At 34.3% G+C, this 23769-nt stretch overlaps 1 protein-coding gene across 1 annotated transcript in view; it reads right to left on the bottom strand.

Moving 5' to 3' along the window:
- Positions 1 to 23769, bottom strand: part of ERBB4 (erb-b2 receptor tyrosine kinase 4) — a 1149310-nt gene that overhangs the window by 245802 nt on the left and 879739 nt on the right. The window contains exons 15-16 of the mRNA XM_047868778.1: positions 20099 to 20253; positions 13073 to 13147 (exon numbers count right to left, since the gene is read on the bottom strand). Of these exons, the coding sequence (XP_047724734.1) occupies positions 13073 to 13147; positions 20099 to 20253 (230 nt within the window). The remainder of the gene's footprint in view (positions 1 to 13072; positions 13148 to 20098; positions 20254 to 23769) is intronic.

The following is a 23769-nucleotide window of genomic DNA, read 5'->3' as shown; positions in this document are numbered from 1 at the left end:
CATTACTATACTTCTAGAATGATGTACTTCTACTTTTGGTAGACTATCAAATCTTGTCTTTCCTAAAATTCCCAATATTGCCTCCCATACTCTCATCTAAGATGATGACATAATCTTACATTTCGTTTAAAAAGAGGACACACTGTGCATTGCCTCATCTTCTTCACCATCAAATCCACTATCTACCTGCATATTTACCTAGAAACTCTGAATCACTTCCAGTTACAATGGTCGCACAATCTCTACTTCTTTCTATGACCACTTTAGTACTGAATTCCATCTCTTCTGATAACTAAAGAAAATTTTTCCTGAAGCTGTTCATTATTTTCTGGAACATAATTCTCTTCTTTCTTTTGAATCACTCTCATCAGTTTATTTATTTATTTTTTAACATTTATTTATTATTGAGAGATAGAGAGACACAGAGCGTGAGCAGGGAAGGGGCAGAGAGAGAAGGAGACACAGAATCCGAAGCAGGCTCCAGGGTCTGAGCTGTCAGCACAGAACCTGACGTGGGGCTCGAACTCACAAACTGTGAGATCATGACCTGAGCCAAAGTCGGTCGCCTAACCCACTGAGCCACCAAGGCGCCCCCATTGTCATCAGTTTATAAATATGTTACAATGTTTCCCAACTAAGGCAAAACAACCCAAAAACTCTTTTCTCTTTATTTCATCATCTCCTTCCTTTGTAGCATTTCACTCCCCTCTGTCTAGGCACATTTTGTTCGCTTGGCTTCAGGCATTTTTTTTTTTTTCCTGGCTTTCCTCCTACCCCTAATCCCTCTGTTTCAATCTTCTTTGCAATTATATTATATTCTCCTCTCTTCTTCCCTTTAAATAATGGAGTAGCCTAAAGTTCATTGCTCAGTTTTCTTATCCATCTCCACTTTCTGCTTGTGGAATTTCATCCAGTGTTATGGATATAAATATGACCGACAATTCAGTCCCCAATCTTGAGCTGCAGAGTGTTATAATTATCTGCTCATGCAAAATTTTCACTCAGATATCAAATAAACATCTCAAGCTTATCACAGCCCCAACATGACTTTTCATTCCCCCCCCCCAAAAGAAAATTGGTTCTATTTTCTTCTGAGTCTTCATTTTAGTTTATGATATCACCTTTCATCCAGTTACTTAGGTCAAAAAACCCAGGTATCACTGTTTATATATATATATATTTTTTTAATTTTTTTTCAACGTTTATTTATTTTTGGGACAGAGAGAGACAGAGCATGAACCGGGGAGGGGCAGAGAGAGAGGGAGACACAGAATCGGAAACAGGCTCCAGGCTCTGAGCCATCAGCCCAGAGACTGACGCGGGGCTTGAACTCACGACCGCAAGATCGTGACCTGGCTGAAGTCCGACGCTTAACCGACTGCGCCACCCAGGCACCCCTCACTGTTTATATTTTTATTCTCCTTACCACAACCACACCAATGAATCTATTTACAGTATTCTTCATAGTAAATAATCATGCAAATATATAATTATAAACTGTATTTTCTCTTCCACTCTATTGTAAATTTTACGGTATTAGGGATTATGTTAATTTTCTCTCCGTTCTTTCCTCAGTTCCTAACATGGAGTAAACCTAACGGATATTTACTGGCTGGTTTTATATATATAAGAATGTGTTTTTTTTATTCTTTCAAAAACAAATAAAATATGGTATGTTTGATTGTATCAACAGTGGGAAAGTTTTTTTTAGCAGAAATCACTTTTCACCTTATCAAACAGAACAAAGTGACTATATATATATATATATATATATATATATATATAGTCTAGGATTCATGCTCTACCATCTGAACTCATTTCTATTCTCAATCAACTTTGCCCCATCCCACACATTCTACAGTATGAATTAGGGAGGAAAATCTAAACGAAAGCCTGATAAAACCCAGCACTATATTATCTATTATTTTATTGCTGAGTGTTCGTGAAATTTTGATTCTTATTTCCATCCTTGATAGGTAAGTCTGGGGGTAATGGCATTATGGAATAAGTGTCAGGTTTCATGGAAGTGGTTTTCATATGGGACCATTATAGTTTTAACAAATCTCTCCAGAATGTATAAATAACTTCCGCATTAGAAAATTTTTTAATTGAGCTTACATTTATTTGTAAATGTCTTAGATTAGTCACTGCTACATTAATAATATAAAAATATATTTACATTATGTTACCATTACACAGGCTTATGTGCTTAGATCATGGGAAGCATTGTTCTATCTTAACCAAGCAATACAGATGTATTAATCTAAAATATACTGTTGAGGGCAAGCCATATAAAATCCTATACATTGCAGGAAGGCTTGATAGGTAAAAGGACTAAAAGAAAAGACAATGGATAAAATTGTTTAAGTAGGCTATAAAATATTCAATCATCCTCATCATAAGAATAGCTCTTAAATGTTTTTCCATTTGGGAACCAGCCTAGTAGAAAGAAAGAAATGTGGTCCTTAGAATCAATCAGACACACTAAAGCTAAAATCTTTGCTCTGCCATTTACTAGCTAAGTGATCTTTGGTAAGTTGCCTAATTAGTCTGAACCTGTTTCCTCATTTGTAAACCTATAATGGTAATAACTATTTTTATATGCTTATCATGAAAATTAGGTGTGATAATGTAGCACACCTGGTATATATTAGGATTTTTCTTTTAAAGAATGGCATAAATAAGCTCTAAATATGAGATGATTTTATAAAAAGCAACACTATTCTGGAAAAAAAGCAAGATCTGGTTTTGGTTGATTTGGTGCTTTGGTTTTCCCACTGGTCCTTTCATTCTTGGTACATAGAACAATGGTGCTAGCCACTCTTGGATTTGAACTCGGGACTTGAACTTTGGGAAGTGGGATCCAGAGGCTCAAGAATGAAGACACTTTGGAAAAGGAATTTTCTTTGCTCATTGAAAAAAAAATCTTTTTCATTTCAACAAGTAAACTTTTTATGGTGAGAGGTTTTTGCTATTGCTGTTTTATTTTTACTCTACTAAAAGTAACTATAATTATTCCATAAATGACTCAAGCATATGGAATGCTTTACTCTGGGCAATCGAACAGAATGCCATAAAAACTGCAATGGCTACAAGCATTCAGAGTTTATTAGAGGTGGGTTTCCCTTTCCTTAACATTCATTCTTTAGTACTGAGTTACTGTGAAATTATAATGAAATTATATCACTTTGGGTTTGAGGGCGGATGGTAAAGGAGAATGAAATCACTGTGAGGAATTTCGTTGGTAAATCAAAGTGTTCTCTGTTAATTAGCTTCTGCCTACATACATAGTATGGAAAAATAATTGTATGTTTATGAAAGAATGATTAGTTAGGAAATGTGTTTAGGTAATAAAAAAAAGCATGAAGAGAGCAATTTGAGTTAATATCTACACATCATTTTATGTAACCACATCACAGAAGGGGGTCTCACTTAATTAGATTCCTTTAGTTAAATAGGAAATATAAAAAAAGAAAAGATACTTAGGGTCTAATACAATGTGTTCCTAAGTTAAATGGGGGTATAGTTTTGATTCTTTTCTGAATATATATATACACACACACATATATATCAAACATAAAAATAGAAACTTTAACTTACCCTTAAAAATTCTTCCTGCTTAAGTGTTTTTCCTTCATGACACAAAAATTGAAATAATATTTTAATAGAAATACTGGCTACAAAATGCAATTTTAAGGGAAGCTACACAATTCCAAACCTTGAGTGACTTTTAACTTAAAACATAGACAATTCTAAATCAGACCCAAATTATCATAATTTAGTCTGCTCTTGTGGAAGTTCATAAGATCTGTGTGCTTATATAAATTAAATATACAGGTATATGCAATCGGTTCAGGCAAACAAATGTGTTCCTTGGATCTAACTCATCCCCTCTGCAATCTACTGCAGATGATAAACACCCTTCTAGATGTTAAACAGATGATAAACACCCTTCACATTCTAGAATCAAAATCTGTTACCTCCAGAGTGGGAGGCAAAAAAACAAAACAAAACAAAACAAAACAAAACAAAACAAAACACCCTGTAATTTGTTTATATTACATTTTATTTCATCCTTTTATTTATTAAAAAAAATTAATGTTTATTTTTGAGACAGGGTCAGAGCATGAACGGGGAAGGGTCAGAGAGAAAGGGAGACACAGAATCTGAAACAGGCTCCAGGCTCAGCTGTCAGCACACAGCCCGACACGGGGCTCGAACTCACAGACTGTGAGATCACGACCTGAGCTGAAGTTGGACACTTAACCGACTGAGCCACCCAGGCACCCCTTATTTCATCCTTTTAAATACCTATCATAAATACTATCTATATAATTGCATAGATTAGTACGTAATGAAAGGTTTTTTCTTTAAGGTGTTGGTAACAGTATTCAAAGATTTGTGACAATACTACAGCCGCACTGCCCAACAGATATGTAACGCAAGTCAATATGTTATTTAAAATATTCTAGGGGTGTGTGAGAGATGAAATTAGTTACAACAGAATTTTCATTCAATATATCCAAAATTATTAACATTTCAACCTGTAATCAATTGACAAATTTTTAATGAGATACTTTGCATTCCTTTTTCATGCCATGTCTTTAAAATCCAATGTACCTTTTACAATCAGATCACACCTCAGTTTGTCTTCACCATATTTAAAGTGCTCAATGACCAGATGTGGTTAGCAGTTAACATATTGGACAGAACAGGTCTAGAGAACTCTTGGGGAAAACTCACCGTCTGAAAATAAATGGAAAGCCCATAAATTTGGTGTTAATATTGGGATGGTTTGATCCTAATTATATATGTCAGTTACTGGTCACAAATGGAGTACTGAATACTCAGAGCCAACATGTACATTGAGACCTCATCCTACAGCATACAACTGTACAAAGAATCCCTGGTTTTGGTTCCAAAGCAATATTTAATTGCTTGCTTCTGGCTCTTTTTGTAAAAAACAAGGAATAAATTATTTGAAGATAGTAACACATTTCTCTCAGACTTAAAGTTATCCTTATATGGCAAAGTTGTGTGAGTCACAGAAATTTAAATTCCTTCCATGCAAGTCAAGACAAAAATATGTGAAGGATCACTGTAAATGTTGTATGTGTGGGGCTCTTGGGTGGCTTAGTCAGTTAGGAGTCTGACTTCAGCTCATGTCCTGATCTCCAGTGCATGAGTTCCAGCCCCTGCTTTGGATCCTCTGTCTCCCTCTCTCTCTGCCCCTGTCCCGTTCATTCTCTCTCTCTCTCTCTCTCTCTCTCTCTCTCTCTCTCTCCAAAAAAATAAACATTTTTTAAAAGGAAATATGTGTGAAAATAAATAAAAGAAAAACCTTACTAAAATTGGAGCTGCAAAGCGCTGAAGGAGGAATTCTCAAGCACTACCACTCAGACCCCAAACAGAAGGAAGCTTACTTTACATATCCAGGCAGGAGGAAAGAATTTCTCCTCACCTGGCAACAACCCAGCCAATGAGAAGCTGTCACACTCTGCCAATGAGAAGCCAACACCAGCTTGAATAGTTTGAAACAGCCCCTCCTAACTTCTTCCTTGCCTCCATAAAAGCAAGCCCCTCTCCTCTCATCTGAATTTGCCAATGATTTGCCATATTTTGCCCTGAATTGCAATTCTCTGGTATTTCCAAATAAACTCATTTTTTTATGGTAAAGTAGCTGAACTCTTGTTTTGTTTTGTTTTGTTTTGTTTTGTTTTTGTTTTGTTTTAAGGTTAATGGATGCTTAAGTCACCATGATAGATGCTGTAGGCAGAATTAGAAGATGGGTCTCTGTTATATAAGGATTCCATCCTATGGTATATAAACACACCTTCTCCCAGTTATTCAGTCAAACACTAATCTAGGTGCTACTCTAGGGGATTCAGCAGATGTAATTAAGGTCCCAAATCATTTGATTTTAAGATTCAATCAGGTGGATCTGATCTAATCACATGAGCTTTTAAATCTGGATATAGAGGTCAGAAAAATGAAAACTAAGAGATTCAAAAATGAATAGGTTTGGATGCACAATTGTCTTGGAATATAGAGTGGGCCACATGACAAAGAATGTGCTTGGCAATGAACACAATAAAATAGGAGTCCTACTACCAGGACCCACAACTCAAACAACCTGAATGAACTTGGGAGAGAACTCCAACCTCTAGATGAAACACACCCCAGACAAAATCTTGATTTCAGCCCAGTGAGATCCTAAGAAGAGAACACAGCCAAGCCATTCCTGTATATTTTCCTACAGAACTGTGCTTTTGTCTTGTTTTTTGAGCTGCTAAATTCATGGCAATTATTCACAGTAATAGAAAACTACATAGCAATTGAGTAATTCCTTCACTTTACCTAATTACAGAGTTGTTATTGTTTTTTTCAATCCTTACCATTTTAGTTATCAAATATATAATCCATATATACAATATTTTGAATTTCCAAATAGGTTTGGGGGTAAATTATGATAGTTTTGGATGCTAATTCACCAAAATTGTCACACTGAAGAAGTTTATTTTAATACATTCGCTTTTTTATCTGTAACATTTTAATTAATTTTTATTTATTTTTTTATTGAATTATAGCTGATACTCAATGCCACATTCGTTTCAGGCGTATATACTATATTCACCACATAGCATTCAGGTGAATATGCTATATTTACCACAGTGGAGCTACCATCTGTCATAATAAACTATTACAGTACCATCAATATAATCCCTATGATGTACCTTCAATCCCTGTAATTTATTCATTCTGTCACCAGAATACATTCACTGTTATATAATTTTTTTTCTGTGAAACACTGAAATAATTTCACATACAAACTAAGCTTGCTTTTAAGGACTGACCACAAGGGGTATGTAAAAGATCAAAGATAATATGCTATATGTGGTAAGCCTCATCATATTATAGCATATTAATTCCAAATCATGCTATCAATAGTATTTGAGCACTCACTTCCATGGAAAGGCATTACCTTATGACTCTCCCTAGTTTACTGATAACTTGTGTCAGATGTTAGCAGGGGACCAAGTCAGATGTTATCTTTCTATATACATACATATAACTTGTTCAATATATTTACTTCTTAGTTCTTTGATAGAATAAGGTAATTTCTCTTTATTGGGAATTATATTGTTCATTTTGCTATATGCTACTTTTTCACTTCCTTTGCATTTTGTCAAAGAGTATATAAAATACCTATAAATGTTTGCAAAGCTTTTTTTTATTTTTGGTTGGTTGAAATTATAGGTGGCTCTTCATTGAAAAGTTATTTTTTAGAAATGAGATCTTATGAAATAGAATTTAATATTCCTGGGATAATAAAATCCCAATTAAAAATCCTGAGTAATACTGATCATATACTTATATTTCTAAATTGTATTTTATAAGAAAATAATGCCAGGGTCAAATCTTGGAGTAGTACATATGAGTACTTTTAAAACTATAAATATCTACCTAAAGACAGGGGCAGGGCTTCAGGACCATATTTTACTTGTTTGCTTTCATATTTAACAAAAGACATTGGATTTTAGTAATGAATTTCAGCAACATTTAAGGTACTTTGAGATCATAGAATATAAGCAGTCCTGACATCTTTACAAATCAGAGATTAATAGTTACAGAACACTGTAAATTCTACACCAGAGAATGATGCTCATAGGAAAGACTCAAGAAGTATTCATAATGGATCACTCAACTCACTGAATTTTTTATCTGACCCTTAACTAGCATAATCAGCATCTTCTCAGTTCAATAATGCTATTTTTAGATTTTCTATTACAGTCCAAAGTCAATGCTCTTAAAAAATCTCTTTTGACTTTCAACCACAAATATGACTTTTTCTGGTCACATTTTTACAGTTAGCATGAGTATAATATTAATGTTCCTAGGATCCCTAAAAGCTTTGGTAACAATGTGTGGGCATTTCGATATTGAAACAAAGCCACTGATGCAACCTTATGCCATTAAATACTTCTACTTAACCATGTGAAACTCCATGAACAGTAATTAACAAAAACTGAACTGTTTTGCTCTTGCAATTCTTTGGTAACTTTTGGTATTTTATATGTACTGGAAACTGTGGGACACAAATCAGCTGGAAAAGAAGAAATTCACACACTCTCCTTCACCTCTTTGAACTCTCTTAAATTCAAAAGTAAATTTAATATACAGAATGTGGTGGACTGAGGATAGACTTATAATAAAAAGCCTGTGTACTTTTATTTATTGGACTTAAGGATCATAACATAACTGCCACTCATCTGAGGAAACCATCTATGGGCTATTTTGACCATTTGATACGGACATAAGTTATGAACCAAGTTCCTTGAGGGCAAACAAACAAAGAAAAAAGATTGTGCCATTTGTGAAAGCGGTGCCAAGAATATCACATCTTCTCCCTCATCTATCACACACGGGTCACACTGCTAAAGAATAAACTGTTATGTGACCTCTTAGGTAATAACCACCACACCAGAAAGTAAAGGTGTGATACAGGCATTAAAATGTGACAGGAATATAAAACGTTTCAAATATCTGCCCAGATGAGATTTAGAGAATTAAACTGATTTCAGTTACCTTACTTCATATTGTGAAGTGTCTAGAATAACTGAATTGGAGCAGATAGCCAGATAAAAAATTTTGAACAGAAATCTAGTACTTCTCACAATTCCTGTCACAAATTCAAAAAGAATTATTAGTTTATATTTTGGGCTTCTAACTAATAAAAAGAAATGCTTTGCCAATAGAGCCTTTGCTTGTTTAGATGAACACATGTTGGCCCTGATGGAGTGAGAGACTAAGATTATAAAAAGCTTGGGATATATGGTTGGCAAAGAAACTAAAATAGAATAGAACTAAATGCTTTGTTCTATTACAATCTATATGAAAATAGCATATATGCAAGCTCAAATAAATAGCATAAAAAAGAATAATAAAAAAAAAACTTGCTGAACACATTTTTTCATAAGATTCTTTATAAGAAAAAGAAGAACATCCAAGTAAATGTTAGTTGTAAGGCATTGAATTCAGATAAGGAAAATATGGAAAAGGCCTGAAATTCAAGTATTATTTTCATTACAAGTAGAATATTCTAGGAGATTACAGGTAAAAGAAAATCAACAACAACAGCAACGATCTTTTCCATCCTATCCTATCTTCCTGGAATAAATTCCAGCAACAGCCTGTAAGGTAAATGGAGTGTGGAAAACCAATTCACAAATTGCAGGCTTGGGAAAGAGTAACACTGCTTAGAAAATGAAAGTCGATCAAGATTGGAAGCATTTCACCTGTTTTCATTTAAATCTTCAATCTTTTTTCCTTCTGGTTTAGGAAACAGAATACAACATAATGGGGCAGTAGGGAGTATGAATCCTAAATATTTCGAAATGGCCACATTGCCATGTTCAGTGCAATTTTGTGTGACTAAAAGAAAACTAGGCATTTGGGTAATCTCCCAGTTAAAACATAGTTTACAAAACTGAAAGCAATTACTTTCTACCATGTTTTTTTTTATCTCCCTATTATGTAAGATTTACTTTAATCAATTAAGACGGAGGCATAAAAAAAAATTCACAGAATTTAAAAATGGAAAATAAACTGAAATATTACTAAGCTAGTCCCCTGCTTTCAATTAACTGTGTACCCACCACATTTCAGAGAGGTAAACATTTACTGAAAAAAGCATTTACCTGAAAAAAAGGTAAGATTTATTACTTTCACTTCTCATCCAATCCGTGTCAAAATGTTCCATGGTCATAAACACTTTTCAAGGTGTCCAAGCTAAATCTTTCTTGTAAATTCCAAACTGCTTATAAGCAGCTTATGACAAGTCCATTAATTCTGACAAGTCAACACAACTGAAGAGTCATACTGCTTTAAATTTAAGTTCGAAAGAAATATTAATTAAATATATCCAGAGTTTCTAAAAGGAATACTTAGCTCCCTACTACCAATTTTTTTAAGTCATTATGCTTAGAAGTAGGATGCACAATTTAGATGCTTAAAAGCTTAGAAATTCTGATATATCAGTTTTGTAGTCAATAAACTATTGGATTTATGCCCTGCTGATATATAAATATTTGTGCCCTGCTGATAGCATATATATATGCTAGTAGAACATAACCTCATGAGATTTTTAAAAAAGATTTTTTCCAATATTTCAACTAGAGATGTAACTACCACCAATGAATATATATACTTGATAATATCTCCTAACCATTTAATCATCATACCAATTTTATGAGGTATAAGAATTTCCATTTTAAAAATTATCAAATTATCATCCCATTTTACAGACAAGAAACATGGCAGAGCAAATACTTGAACCCAGGCTTTCACATTCAAAAACTTCTGCTCTTTACTTGTACAAAGGCCTACAGATGATTTTTCATAGGAATCATGGGCTGAATTGTGCTGAATTGTACTCTATTACTGGACGTGGTCACCTACCTACTTATGACAAAGCTAATCTGAATTAGGTATTAGTCTGAGAATACAGGAAATGGCCTGAGAGCCCAGGCAAGTAATAGGATTGAAAATTCCCAAAACATGTTGGAAATATTAAATCTATAGTAAGATACACTATGATTTTGAGTTATACAACCTTAATTACCAGAATTGAAAACCACTAGGGATCTACCACTATGGTTTTAACTCTTTCTCTGTCTCTTCATATGCCTCTGCCTGTGACCTACTGCCAAAGATACCAGTGGACCTCTTAAAACAGTGATTCCTGAGGTGAAGAAATAAATGCCCTCCCTTCCGCCAAGGGACCCACCAGAAGGAGTAGAGGTATAAGTCAGACTTTCCTGGGTGACTTTGAGAGATTTTCCTACTCCCTCTAGGAGTTATGTTCCCCCATGTCCAACATTTAAAATCATTTGATATATAGCAAAATAATAAATAACAACATTTACTGGGTTATATTTGAGCTAGGCATATTCTATGGACTCCATCAATGCTCACAACCAATTTGTAAACTATATTAACATTCCTATTTTATGCATGAAGAAAGTAAGGCTCAGATAATTAAGGAACTTACCCAAGGTTAGATATCTAAAAAATGATAGAGCCTTGCTCTGAACCTAGAAAATCTGATTCCAAAGACAGCACACTTAGTCACCACATTATATTGCCTCTCATTAGTTGGCTGGAATAATTATAAGAAAGTCATTAAAACGATGTGAAAACACTCCTCATAATGATAGTGGAGTGACTCAACCAAAGTCTCAAGGAGGAAAATTATTTCATAAATATAGAAACAATATAAAATGGGTCTTGGCTTATAAAACTGAGCTTTGGGCCTTAAGACATGCACTTTCTCTTTCTCTCTCTCTTGCTGATTTTTTCCATACTTTAAACTTTGCTCTAAAGAACTGTATTAACTAGTCTGAATTGATCCCAAGTGTCAAAGTGCCACTGTTGTATAAATCATTTACTTCTACTGCACCCTTTTTAAAAAAAAGAATTTATTTTTAATATAATTAAATAACCTTTTAATAAGAGATAACACTTACTTGATATTTTCCAAAAACTTTTAAAAGGCAAATATCATACAAATGAAAAATTATGACTGAATGTAATGACATAGATGGACCTCATAAATATAATATTGAGCAAAAGAGGCCAGGGACAAAGAATACATATAGATGATTCAATTTATATAAAGTGCAAAAACAGGCAAACTCCTGTTAGCACTCAGGACAATGGTTCCCTTGGAGTGGAGCACAAGGGTGTTTCTGTTTCTACTACTATTCTGTTTCTTGATCTGGCTGATGGTTATATAAACGTTTCATTTGAAGAAATTCACTGAGTTTTACACCTATGTTTTGTATACTTTTATACTGTTAAATTTGATGTAAATTTGAATTTAAAAATGTACATTAAAAGGCAATATTTCACCCCAAACTGTCATCTTGCTTATTGTAATTTAGCACTACTTTCTCACTTCCAGAAGATACAATTAACTTGTTTCATAAAGAAAGCAAACAGTACTTCTACGTAACATTGTAAATTACTATGTTCCTAAAGTGAAATGTTTTAAAAGTCTAATTTATTGAAGTCTAATTTATAGACAGTAAAATTCATCCTTTTTAATGTGCTTAACCATGATATTTGACAAGCACATACATTCGTGTACCCATCGCCACTGTCAAGAGAGAGAACGGTTCCATCACCCTCCTCCAAAATTCCCTCATGTCCCTTGCCAGGGTTACCTGGCAACACTACCACAAGCAACACTGATCAATTTTCTGTCCCTACAGTTTTGCCTCTTCCAGAATTAATACCACATAAATGGAATCATCTGGTATGTATTCTTTTTAAGTATAGCTTCTTTCATTTAGCAAAATGCACTTGAGATCCATCTGTGTTTTGCATGTATCAATAGTTTGTTCGTTTCTATTGCTGAGTAGTACTGCAATGTATGGATATATCACAACTGAAGAACATTTGAGTAGTTTCCAGTTTTGGGCGATTTTGAGTAAAGCCACTATAAACCTTCATGCATGGGTTTTTGTATGAATCTGAGTGATATATTTTGTTTTGTTTTGTTTTGTTTTGTTTTGTTTTCATTCCAACTTGTACTTTTACCTGCACAAAATATTTTCTATAGTGCTTTTAGTCTATGGTAATTCAGAAGCCTACAGAATACTATACCAACCAGCTCAAAACAATATAAGATCAGAAAAGGAATCAAATTAAACAAGAAACATCTTACGAAAATAGATCAACTTTTATAAATTCCTCTCTTAAAAATGTTTAGTTTTGCAATAATCTACAAAATTAATTTTAAAAATTCTCTTAAAGTTCTAGGTTAATAATTCGAAATCCTGTTTAAATTGTACAAAATTGAAAACCAATGACACTACTAATTTGGATGCTAAAATCATAATGAGTAAAGAAAAAAGAGGTAAGGGATGTGGTTTGAAAAGTAGTGTTATATGCCTATTTCATAACTCCCTAATTTAACATATTATCAATTTCACCCAAGTGGTTAGTAGTTTGTAAACATGATAATTTGAAAAGGATTTGAGTGACAAAATGGAAACATGGTAGATGTTACCTAGCATGTTGTGGTAAAGTGGAATGGCCCGTCCAAGGATAGTAAATGCAGTCATGACTAGTGGGGCCGCTACACCTGCAGGCAATTACAGAACAGAAAACATCATTCTCCATTCACAGCGGCATGCGCACACATGCACCAGTGCTCACACACGGAGCCTTGGAGGAAGAACATGGGAAGCAAGCACACCAAGTACCTATCCATCAGGCCGATGCAGTCTTCAATACGTGAGCCTATGCACCTGCAGAAGATCCAAATTTAAAAAATACAAGGAAAGAAAAATTAGTCATTTAAAAAAAATCAGTCAGATAAACACTAATTGTGTCAAATTCATAATTACGGTTATTAGACAATTTTGGAACACTGTGAATTTAAAGCCAGTGAGAAGATTATTGCCTGATGGGTACAAAGAAATAGGTTGCAAATACCACCCGCATGGAATGCAAAGAAACATGTCCACAGTAAAGGAAACTGTACCCTGTTTCTGTGGATAACTTCTAAACACATATGACTCACTTCTAATACTCAATTCATTTGCATCATGAGTACATGTCTTGCTGAATGACTTGATATTTCAATGGTTATAAATGGTTTCATGTATACAGCTTCTTCTAAAAGCACTTAAGTTTAAGTAAAAACTAAAGTCAATAAAAATGAAACATGAGCTATTCAATATAATATAATAACCTGATGCTTAATACTCATTAAAGATGGATTATGGCAGAAAATGAGTTAACATGCTTTAATGCTATTCTTATGGATACTTTACATAATCACATTATTCCATTCCTTGGTTGTGACGGTTTTTAAAACATACTTATCTTTAAACATGAATTCATTTAAAAAGCAAATTAACTGGTTTTACCAAGACTGCAGTTTATCTTGACGCTCTATTTTAAAAGCACAGTGCCATAACAGACAAACAATAGGTTTTTAAAGTGCCATAATATTTAACTCAAACAATAATAAATAAATACTCTGCAAGGAAATGCACAAACTGAGAAGCAGGTAACTAAAGAATTAACCGGAATTATATAAGTACACAAAATCTGGATGTACGGTCCCTAGAATTTCATTTTGAGGTATTATGGAAATATTACTTCTTCCATCTTCCAATGTACAAATTGTATTTCCTTCCCTTTTCTCTCATCAAATACATATATCTACGGTGCATTATCAAGATTCCCTCCACAGCTATGATTTATAGGACTGTCTAATTCTGCTGATCACAAATGTTGTTTCCAAACTCTAATTTCTGAAACTGAAAAGGAAGCTGAAGTTAAAATCACCATATAATGAAGTAATAAGGGACTCGTGTATAAGGCCAGACTGTCTACTATATCCTTAGATAACTCTCAACATTGGTAAACTAATGTAACTATGTATAATAATAATTAAGTCAATATTTCCCTGCTTCATGAATATCTGCTATAACGTTTCTACTAGGTGGAAAATTGTTTTCATTTTGAGCATTGGTTTTGAATAGCCCAGAAAAAATTTAATGTACAGAAAAATGGGGAATACACTGTGAAAAAAGTCTTTTAAAAAAGCAAGAAATACAAATAAAAATATATAGCACATAGCATTGAATTGGTACTATAATCCATAACCAAAACCATTTCTTGAAATGGAAAAAGTAACTACTAAAAATGTTTTCAAACTGTCTTATATGATATTCTTTTTATTTTATTCTGAAGAACTTATTTTTTTTTCCTAGGTTCCTATTATATCTTCTTCCAAGTGCTTTTTTATACAGTATTACCATTTGGTAAAATTAATAGTCTACTTCTTATTTCCAAGTGAGAATCTGAAAGCTATGATTAATTTGCAATCTGTGTCTTTACAATAACATTTGAAATATAAAAATATTTGAAAGTGAAATTCAACTTGAGGGTAAAGTGTGAATAATGAAAGATCTTTATTCATCCATTAAAAAAACATGCTTGTAGGCCTACTAAGTGTTGCTACTCTTCTAGGAACTGGGCCGTGGGGGGGATGATGAATTAGACACTTTTCCTATTCTTAATGAGCTCACAATTTAATGCATAATAGGAGATAGATGCATAACCAGATGTATATTGTTTAATGTGATAAATATAAAAAGAGACATGAAAGAGTGGCTTAAGGGAGCATAGAGGAGGGACACTTTAGAAATTCATGTTAATCCTCATGGAGAAGTTAGGAAGCTGAAATGCAGGGTGCTGAGAACCTGGGTTGGAGTAGCAGTCATTTCTAAGGGGTAACAAACAGCAGGAACAAAAGCATAGATCTGAGGAAATTTAGAGTGCACATGAAAAACTGCAAATAATTCTGAATAGTCAGGGAGCAAACAAAACATGAGGTGACAGGAAGAGGGAAAAGAAGCGAGATCATTTAGACAGGAGCCAGAATTTGAAGGCTATTTGCTTAGGGGCAAACTTAATGGAGAAGTTTTGAAGTAGTGGATTTGCCAGATTTGTATGTTACATGGATCTCTGCCCTGTGAAGGCTAGTCAGCTGGGATCCAGGTAGATTCCTTTGGCACCAAGATTCTTTTAGTGTATGTAAAAGATGAAAAAGGATTACACCGGGGAAATGGCAACTAGGATAGAGGCAGGGGGCCAGATTCAAGAAATGCCTTCAAAGGTATGGTGGGTGGGGTGGGGAAGAGAAGTTGATGGCTGATTTGATGAAAGAAAAGTAGGATCAGAGGAGTTAAACATGCAGTACCATCAGTGAGGGAATGCAGGAGGAGGGACACCCTTTCTTGTGTGTGTGTTGGGGGGGAGGGGTTGATAATTTCAGCTTTATGGATCTACAGTATGCATCCAGTGTGGTTGTCCTACATCTGGGTAGGGAATGTTCCTCGCCAGCTGGAAAGAGAGGCCTGTGGTTGTAGGGTGTGAAGGCACCAGTGTGATGATCAGTTTTGAAACAGCATACAGAAGAAAGTTGAAGTCATGTAAGTGGGTAAGATAGCTGAAGAAGGATCTATAAAGTGAGAAAAGAGGAGACTGAGACTGAAACTCAAAGAACTCCGATAACCAGTAAATGACCTAAGATAAGCTCATATGCCAGAAGCATGAGAAAATATTGAGTAAAATCAAGTAATTACAGCATCATTGTGGGAGCCAAATCAGGAGAGACATTCAGGAGTAACTGTCAAAATCAAATGCAAAGAGAGGTCTAATAAAATAAGAACTACTGTGAGCATTTTAGTTGTCATTGTCAAGGTCACCAGAATTTCAACCACTGTGAGTTGAGAAGCATATTGGACTTAAGCAAAGCAAGGGAAAAGGAAGGTGAGCACTGAGGGGGCAGGATGTGGGGTCAGGAAAGTTTGTTGAGGGACCTCTTGAGGAATATTTGAGATGTAGACATATTTAAAAGCTAAAGATGAAAGAAACAATGAAAGACAAATAATAAAAGTGTGACTAAAGCAGCACCATCCTTTCTAAGTACAAGTCACTGTGTATTTAAAGATGTATACTCTATTTCAACCCTTTGGACTTCATATAAGCAACTAATTAGCACATGTAATTTATATTCAGCAAGATCACAGAATAATGGAAGCATTAAACTTTTGAAGAGTCAAAATTTCAAATATGAGATCAAAATCAGATAAGGAATAAGGTAACTCTACAAAATTAGTGTTACAAAGTAAAAAACTTAAAGGAAGATCAGAAACTATAACATGTCAATATAACATATTACAAAAGTATCTGGAATTCTGAACACTGAGTTGTGTTTAACATTTGCCACTATTTACTAATTTGTAAGCACTTTGATATACCCACCTACCTTAGTTGAGATATTTTGACAAGATCTTCAAATTTTGAAATGAAAGTGGAGTATTTTAAAATTTCAATTAAAAGAGTATAGACAATAATTTCACAAACAGCTCTTCTTTCCTTTTATAAATGAAAATTCTTTCACCATAGAAATTTAAAAAATATATAAAAAGGGTTGATAAAAAAAGATAAACGCATACAGGGAATTTAATAATATGGAAACCATGATTCTACCACTAACAAAAATATTCAATGCAAATTTTCAAAGACGCCTATGAAAAACAAATATTCTAGTCCATGACTAAAAACCAAAACTTCATTGATATTTGTCATGGATTAGATTTTAGTGTGGAAACCACAAAAAAAATCCCCTTACAGGAATTTAATTACATACTAAATTTAGTTTACAAGTCTTTTTTTTTTAATTCTATCCTGCTATTTTCAAATATGAAGATCATTCCTAAGTTTTAAATTCTTGCTCATCATTTCAAAATATGGGGATCTTACTCATTTCTGAATTTAGCTATCACTATCTCTGATGTGCAGTTGGTGTTCAGTATAACCAAGCTGAGGAATGAATGAAATGAGAAAAGCCTGCTAAAATAAAAGTTCTCTAGTCAAGGCAAGAAGAGACAATGTTATTCCCCACTCCTCTAGGGATATTAATGAGAATCTCCTGATACGTGCTAAATGGATAACCTATTTTAAAAGTATCTAAAGAACTTATTAGAGCCAATATATTTAATGTACTTCCAGAGTAATAAAAGTGCTTTTAAGGTATTAAACACATAATTTTATTTTCAGAAAATCATTGAACAGTATTCAAAGTAAGAACTTTCCTTCTAAAAAATGTGATTCAAAAGACTATTTCCAGTAACTTGGTTCTTGAATTATCTAGCTGACATAATATCAGCATATAAAAGGAAAGCGGTTTTCCAAAGTGGGGTTGGCATGGTGAGCTCACATGCACAGACAGGTCAATTATTACATGTACTTAGGAATAAAAATAGTCACTCGTCACGTCATCTCCACTGGCCCTGTGATCTTTCTAGAGAAAGATCCCACTTCTACATGCAATTTGAAAAGCAGGGACTAAGTGGACAGAGCACCTCATGGCTTCACTCAAGAATCTCAGAGCACAGTGCTACACATCAGTAATATAGAATAGGATTTAGGAATTTAGGAGTTCTGGGATTGGGATGACAAAACTCTCATGAAGTGAGTGAACCTGGACAATATGGAGGATATTGGGAAAAGGATGGCAGGAAGCTAAAGGAAAACAAACACACAAATCCTTCAGGACTAAATCATTCCTTACAATCCATTTACCTTGGAAGATGCCAAGGAATACAACATCCAATTCTGTCTCCCCATCATTCTGCAACAGTTGATTTAAAGACGTTTTTGTATTTACTTGGAGTTCCTAAATGGCCTGGTCAGATTTGTTCCATTTATACCTTCATCCTCCCTTTTCGCTGACATCTGGCTTTTGTTGCTGTGGTAAATGGATCTCTTCATTGTCTCTACTTCTACTTCCCCCACTATAGATGTGTTCTTTTATTACATAATCATGATTTAAAAGGGCTGAGAGGAAGACACACCAGCCACACATCCAGACTATGGCTCTGCGATCTCACTTTCATTTCCCTAATGGCTTCCTTGTAATTAGATTTGCAAAAATAGCAAAAGGTCTCATTTTGAATGGCAACAGCTGTTGACATCAACATTATATTGAATAATTTACTGGTTTAATTTTAGCTGCAAAACAATAAAACCCTCCTGTGGATGATTACTTTAGCAGGCAAAGTTTTCCCTTTCTGTTGCTGACTCTTCTGCTCCAGTGGCACCAGTTGTTTCTTCATGAAATACTCTTAACCCAAGTGTGCCAAAACCTCGCAAGGGGAGAAATTGTAGTTTCCTTGAAGCTAGGTGTCCGTGTGACTATTTCAGTATCCTCAGTCTGTGTCCTTATGTGTAAACCAATGAGATGGTGTTAGCTCTTCTAAGCTGAATTTAAATTTGAATGGCAGAATATTACTTTACCTTTTGAGGATCTACCACTTCACAGAGTGACTTAAGCTGATCTCTTGACCTGCAGGAAATTGTAGCAGCATCTGCAAATTGATGTCCTCTTGGCAGAAAATGATGTTGTTGCTTGCTTAACTTCTTCAATATCCCCTAGCAACTAGCTCTTAATGTGGCAGAAAACATTCTTTATAGAATCTCATACTCTCCTGCCAGATATAAAGTACCCGAGATAATTCTCAAAAACAAGTGTATGTATTTGCACGTGTGTGTGTGTGTGTGTGTGTGTGTGTGTGTGTGTGTGTGTGCATGTGTGTGGGCACTCATAATGAAGAAGAGGATTTATGGACAGAAGGAGGATAGAGTATATTAAATTGTTCTCAAGTCTGAAATTAGTCATCTTCTGGAGGAAAGAAAAAGAAAAGCCCTTATTAAAATAGATTTGCTATCTTTTAAAAAATAGGTTCTGGGATTTGTTACATGAGTGGCATTATTTCTTTCAGTTCAGTGCTTTTCTTCTTTCTGTAATATGTCTTTGTTTTACAACTGTTTCAATATCAAAGGTAATATAATTATTATTCATTTTATAATGCATCCTTTTGGAAAAAAGATAGAAAACTGGGTACCCATCTTTGAGTTGTCCTATAGTAGTCAAAGAAGTTCTAGATTATAGGTTGACCTGTATTAAAATTACTTTCACAAAATGTATTTGTGATTTTACTAATATACATATCACTAAGTTCTCCCCCCACCTTTTTTTCTGTCGTTATTTTGCTTATATTTTGTTGAAGGAGTAATCCAAGGCAATATCTATCAAAGAGAGCTATCCTCAACTTAAGCTGATTGTAAGAACAAAGAAACATAATCAGAAAACTTCTGTTAAAGATTGATTAAGCACACATCTCCAAGTATGACGGCTATCTTGTCTCTTATAAAATATCTTCAATACCAAGTAAAATTTAGAAGCATTTCTAGACTCCCTACAAGTACACCTCCCACCAGCTTCATAAAGGTGTCGATAGAATACTTTTAGGTAAATATTTAACAGAATATTTCAGAGAGTGTACATTTGATTACATAAATTGTTTTCTTAGAAAGTATTCCTCTTCAAATCAACATATTAATATAAAGATGAATTGAGTTTTACATGAACATGTTATATAGTTAGTAGATGGTGTCAGGGGTAAAGATAACATGTGTGATGGAGTCCTTGGCTTGCAAGGATGCTTACCCTTGGGTGCAGTTTGGATGGCATGGATGGCACTCTCGATCCTGATCAGCATACTTGAAAATGAAACTGTTTGCCCCCTGCAAGCCATCTGGACATTTTTCCACACAGTTCGGGCCATCCTTAAAATGGGAACACTTTGTGCAGTTATCAGGTCCCTGAATTGTGAAAAACAAAACACAATGGAGAAAGAAAAATGGGTGCGGTTTCCTCTGGTATTCATGTGGATTAGTCCTTGAGACTTCAGTGAGTAGTCAATCTTGCACTAGGGAACGGGAGAGCATTTTCAGAACTACAAGTGGGGATGTCACTATGGCAGCTTTTCAATGTAAAAACGAGATGTAAACTTTCCTTTGATTATACTATGACTATTTGAGCAATGGATTTTAAAATTTACTATGGTTGTATTATTAGGAATTAGTCAGGTTAGGCAAATAAAAATTAATTTCTACGTTACACTTCATCTTAAATCAGCTTGTGATAAAGTTAAAACTCACACGTCTATAGAGATTTTAGTAAATAACAGTACAGTACTGAGAGCACAATAAAGGCACACTCTGATAAGCAAATATCAAAAGTCCCATAATAGTGAAATAGATGCATGCAAAATTTATCCAATAGTATAGGTGATATAAATATGAGCAAAATAAATATTAATGGCACTAATTCACTTCATATATTTATGTTGATAATATATAACCATTTTCTAATATGTAGCATGTTACTAAGCAATAATAGCATGCAAATATATTTAAATATCAAAAAGTAAAAATTTAAAACTCATATTAAACAAAATAATTTTACAAGAAAAAACTGGTTTCAATTTGGTGCTAGGGATAGTAAGCATGCAAAATGATAAGCCGTCTACCACCAAATCAAAGAAAATTGAGAATATTTTTATTAAAAATGCTATTTTCTGGGGTGCCTGAATGGTTCAATTGCTGAAGAGTCCTACTCTTGGTTTTGGCTCAGGTCATGATCTCCCAGTTAGTAGGTTCAAGCCTCATGGCAGGTTCTGCACTGATGTGTGGAGCCTGCTTGGGATTCTTTCTCCCTCTCTCTCTCTCTCTCTCTCTCAAGATAAATAGATAACCATTTTCTTAAAATGCTATTTTCTTAAGAGATGCCAATATATTTACACATTTAACTATTTTGAATAGTGATATTACCTACTTAAAAAGTTGACTTTTGGCCTTCCCTTTTGAACATCACATTGTCTTAGGTTCCTCTTTTCTTTGACCTCTCTCTGGAACTTCTTCCCCTGACCCATCTCTCCCCAAAATCTGTCTGTCCACATTGTTCCAACAATTATGACAGTTCACATTAAACACAATTTAGATAAAGGAGATATAGTAAGTATAGAGGGAGATAATCAATTTTATTAGGCTTAGAATTAACATGGTGAATCTGGGGGCCAACAACAAGCAGACATTGTACAGAACTATGTATTAGGCAGGGAGTGTCCATTCACAGGAGTGTATTACATCCTTCTACAAATGTTAATCCAAAAGTGGCCAGCATAACAAGTTGGAGATATAAGACATCAGGAAATCAATAAATATAACATTGTAAAATTTAAAGATTGAGGCTGCTAATGAAGAACAGTGGTGTAAAGAAAAAATAATCAGGAAGAGGTTTCTGGAAATTCTGGGACTGGTGAGGTTCAATCAAGCACTATTTCGCTATTTTGATGTGAGATTTAGAACTAAAAGAAAATTATCCTATGAAACCTAATCCCTATTCAACCTGAAGAGTTTGCTATTGGCAACTTCTTATTTCCTACCAAAAAAGAATATTTCACATGTCTCCAATTTTAACACCTGCTCATGGGTACTTAGGCACGTAATGCCATCTATTATACAAAATCATTTACTGTGCAAGTATGCTCAGTGGCATGACTTATTGTACAAGACAAGAGACAGGCTGATGTCTTCCTGCAGAACAGAAGAATAAAACTAACCATGAGTAAATTAGGCATGGTGAAAATTAGAAATTAGGAATTATTTTCCTATAAAATTCTTCTAATGTAAAATAATGTACAGGTAAAATCAGAAGACACAAAAATTATGAAACTAAAATGAAAATCATATTTAATGTTTAACTGTCCTTCTAACAGTTTTTTTGTGTATTTCTTTGTTTTTTAAGCCCCTCTCACCTATTTGATTGTGTGATGATACAAAACCTAATGTTCTAAGCTGACATAACTAAAAAAATATCCTGACAAATCTCAAAAGAAATGAAATATACTAGTTCTCCAACTCATTTCCCTAAAAAAGATTTAAAGAAATACGCGTGTCTAATGCTTACTCTTCTATCATTATATTCCCAAAGCTTTTAAGAACCTAAGTTCAGTGAATGAGTTGATAAATGCAATGATAAAAAACAGAGGTGAAAGCAATATTGTTCCTTGTCTCTGATTTTAAGCTATCCTTAGATTCAATTATCTAGGCAGAAAACTAAAGAATAAGCTAAATCCTGATGGAAATATTATTTTTTTTCTCAGTAACAATTGATGATTTTCTCTGGTAACTACTGCTAAGAGACAATGCTAATATTCACCAGTATCCATTTCTCTTCCAGTCCTAGCCACATGGAAGACTGGAATTCCCCTCCCACCAGAGGTGAGGTATGTTTTCTTCTGGGCCATGAAATTAAGTAGAAACGATTTATGAGACTGTCAGGGCTCAACTCTCCAGCCTTCTCTTTGCCTGCTGCCATGATGTGGGGATCCCATGCGAATGTGGAGATGCCATAATTCAAAGCATCCCAGAATGCTAGACCATCTCAGGGAGGAGAGCTGACTTGCAGTGCACTTTACATGAAAAATATTTAAACATTTTCCTATAAGATACTCTAATATGGGGGTTATTTGTTATGGCAGCACACCTTTATGAACTTGACTTTAACAACTACTTTAGCTTTTATCATTTTCTTCCCCTATCTCTTCTCTTGCATGCCACCTCTTTGGCTTATATTTTGATCTCCTACAACTCCTCTGATGTCCCTTACTTCTCTTTCTTCTCACATGCCCTTCCTTATCTTTCCTGACAGGACCAAACAAGGGTAGTAAAAGTGAGACAGACTGGATGAAATTGCTAAATAAATAATAAAACGTAAAAAACACATGCAGACACACAAGGCTATAAAAACAGGGGCTTGCTTTATTTCAAAGCTAGCCCTTTCAAGATTATCCTGGATTTCTGCCACATTTAAATAGTATAATACTATCCCATTTGACATGTAGCTGTTATATTCTCAGAAAACATATTATCCTTATTATATTACAGAATTTTTGCGGGGGTGGGGTGGGGAGTGAAATGAACAGAGTGTAAAATTTGGAGGCAGAACTTCAACAGTTGAGTCCCAGCTCCACATCTTATAGATTGTTGACTCTTTGGTATAACTTTCTAATTATTATAGATTAAGTTTCTTTATATTTTAAATGGAAAAAGTGATCATCATATGCTTCAAATGTAACAGTATTTGACAAATATAAATGTGTACCAATTATTATTATTAGGAAAATATGGACAGGTCAGGAAAGTGTGATTCCAACAGAAGAAATGGTAAGGCCAGGTGTTGGAATTCCAACCTTCTTCATGACTTCTCTATCTCATCACAATGTCAGTCTCACGGAGAACCTCTTGGATATCTTAAATGATATATGCCTGTGA

The sequence above is a fragment of the Prionailurus viverrinus genome, chromosome C1, assembly GCF_022837055.1.
Source record: "Prionailurus viverrinus isolate Anna chromosome C1, UM_Priviv_1.0, whole genome shotgun sequence".
Taxonomy (NCBI): Eukaryota; Metazoa; Chordata; class Mammalia; order Carnivora; family Felidae; genus Prionailurus; species Prionailurus viverrinus.
The sequence above is the reverse complement of the archived record's forward strand: the minus strand, read 5'-3'. Positions and strand labels throughout refer to the sequence as shown.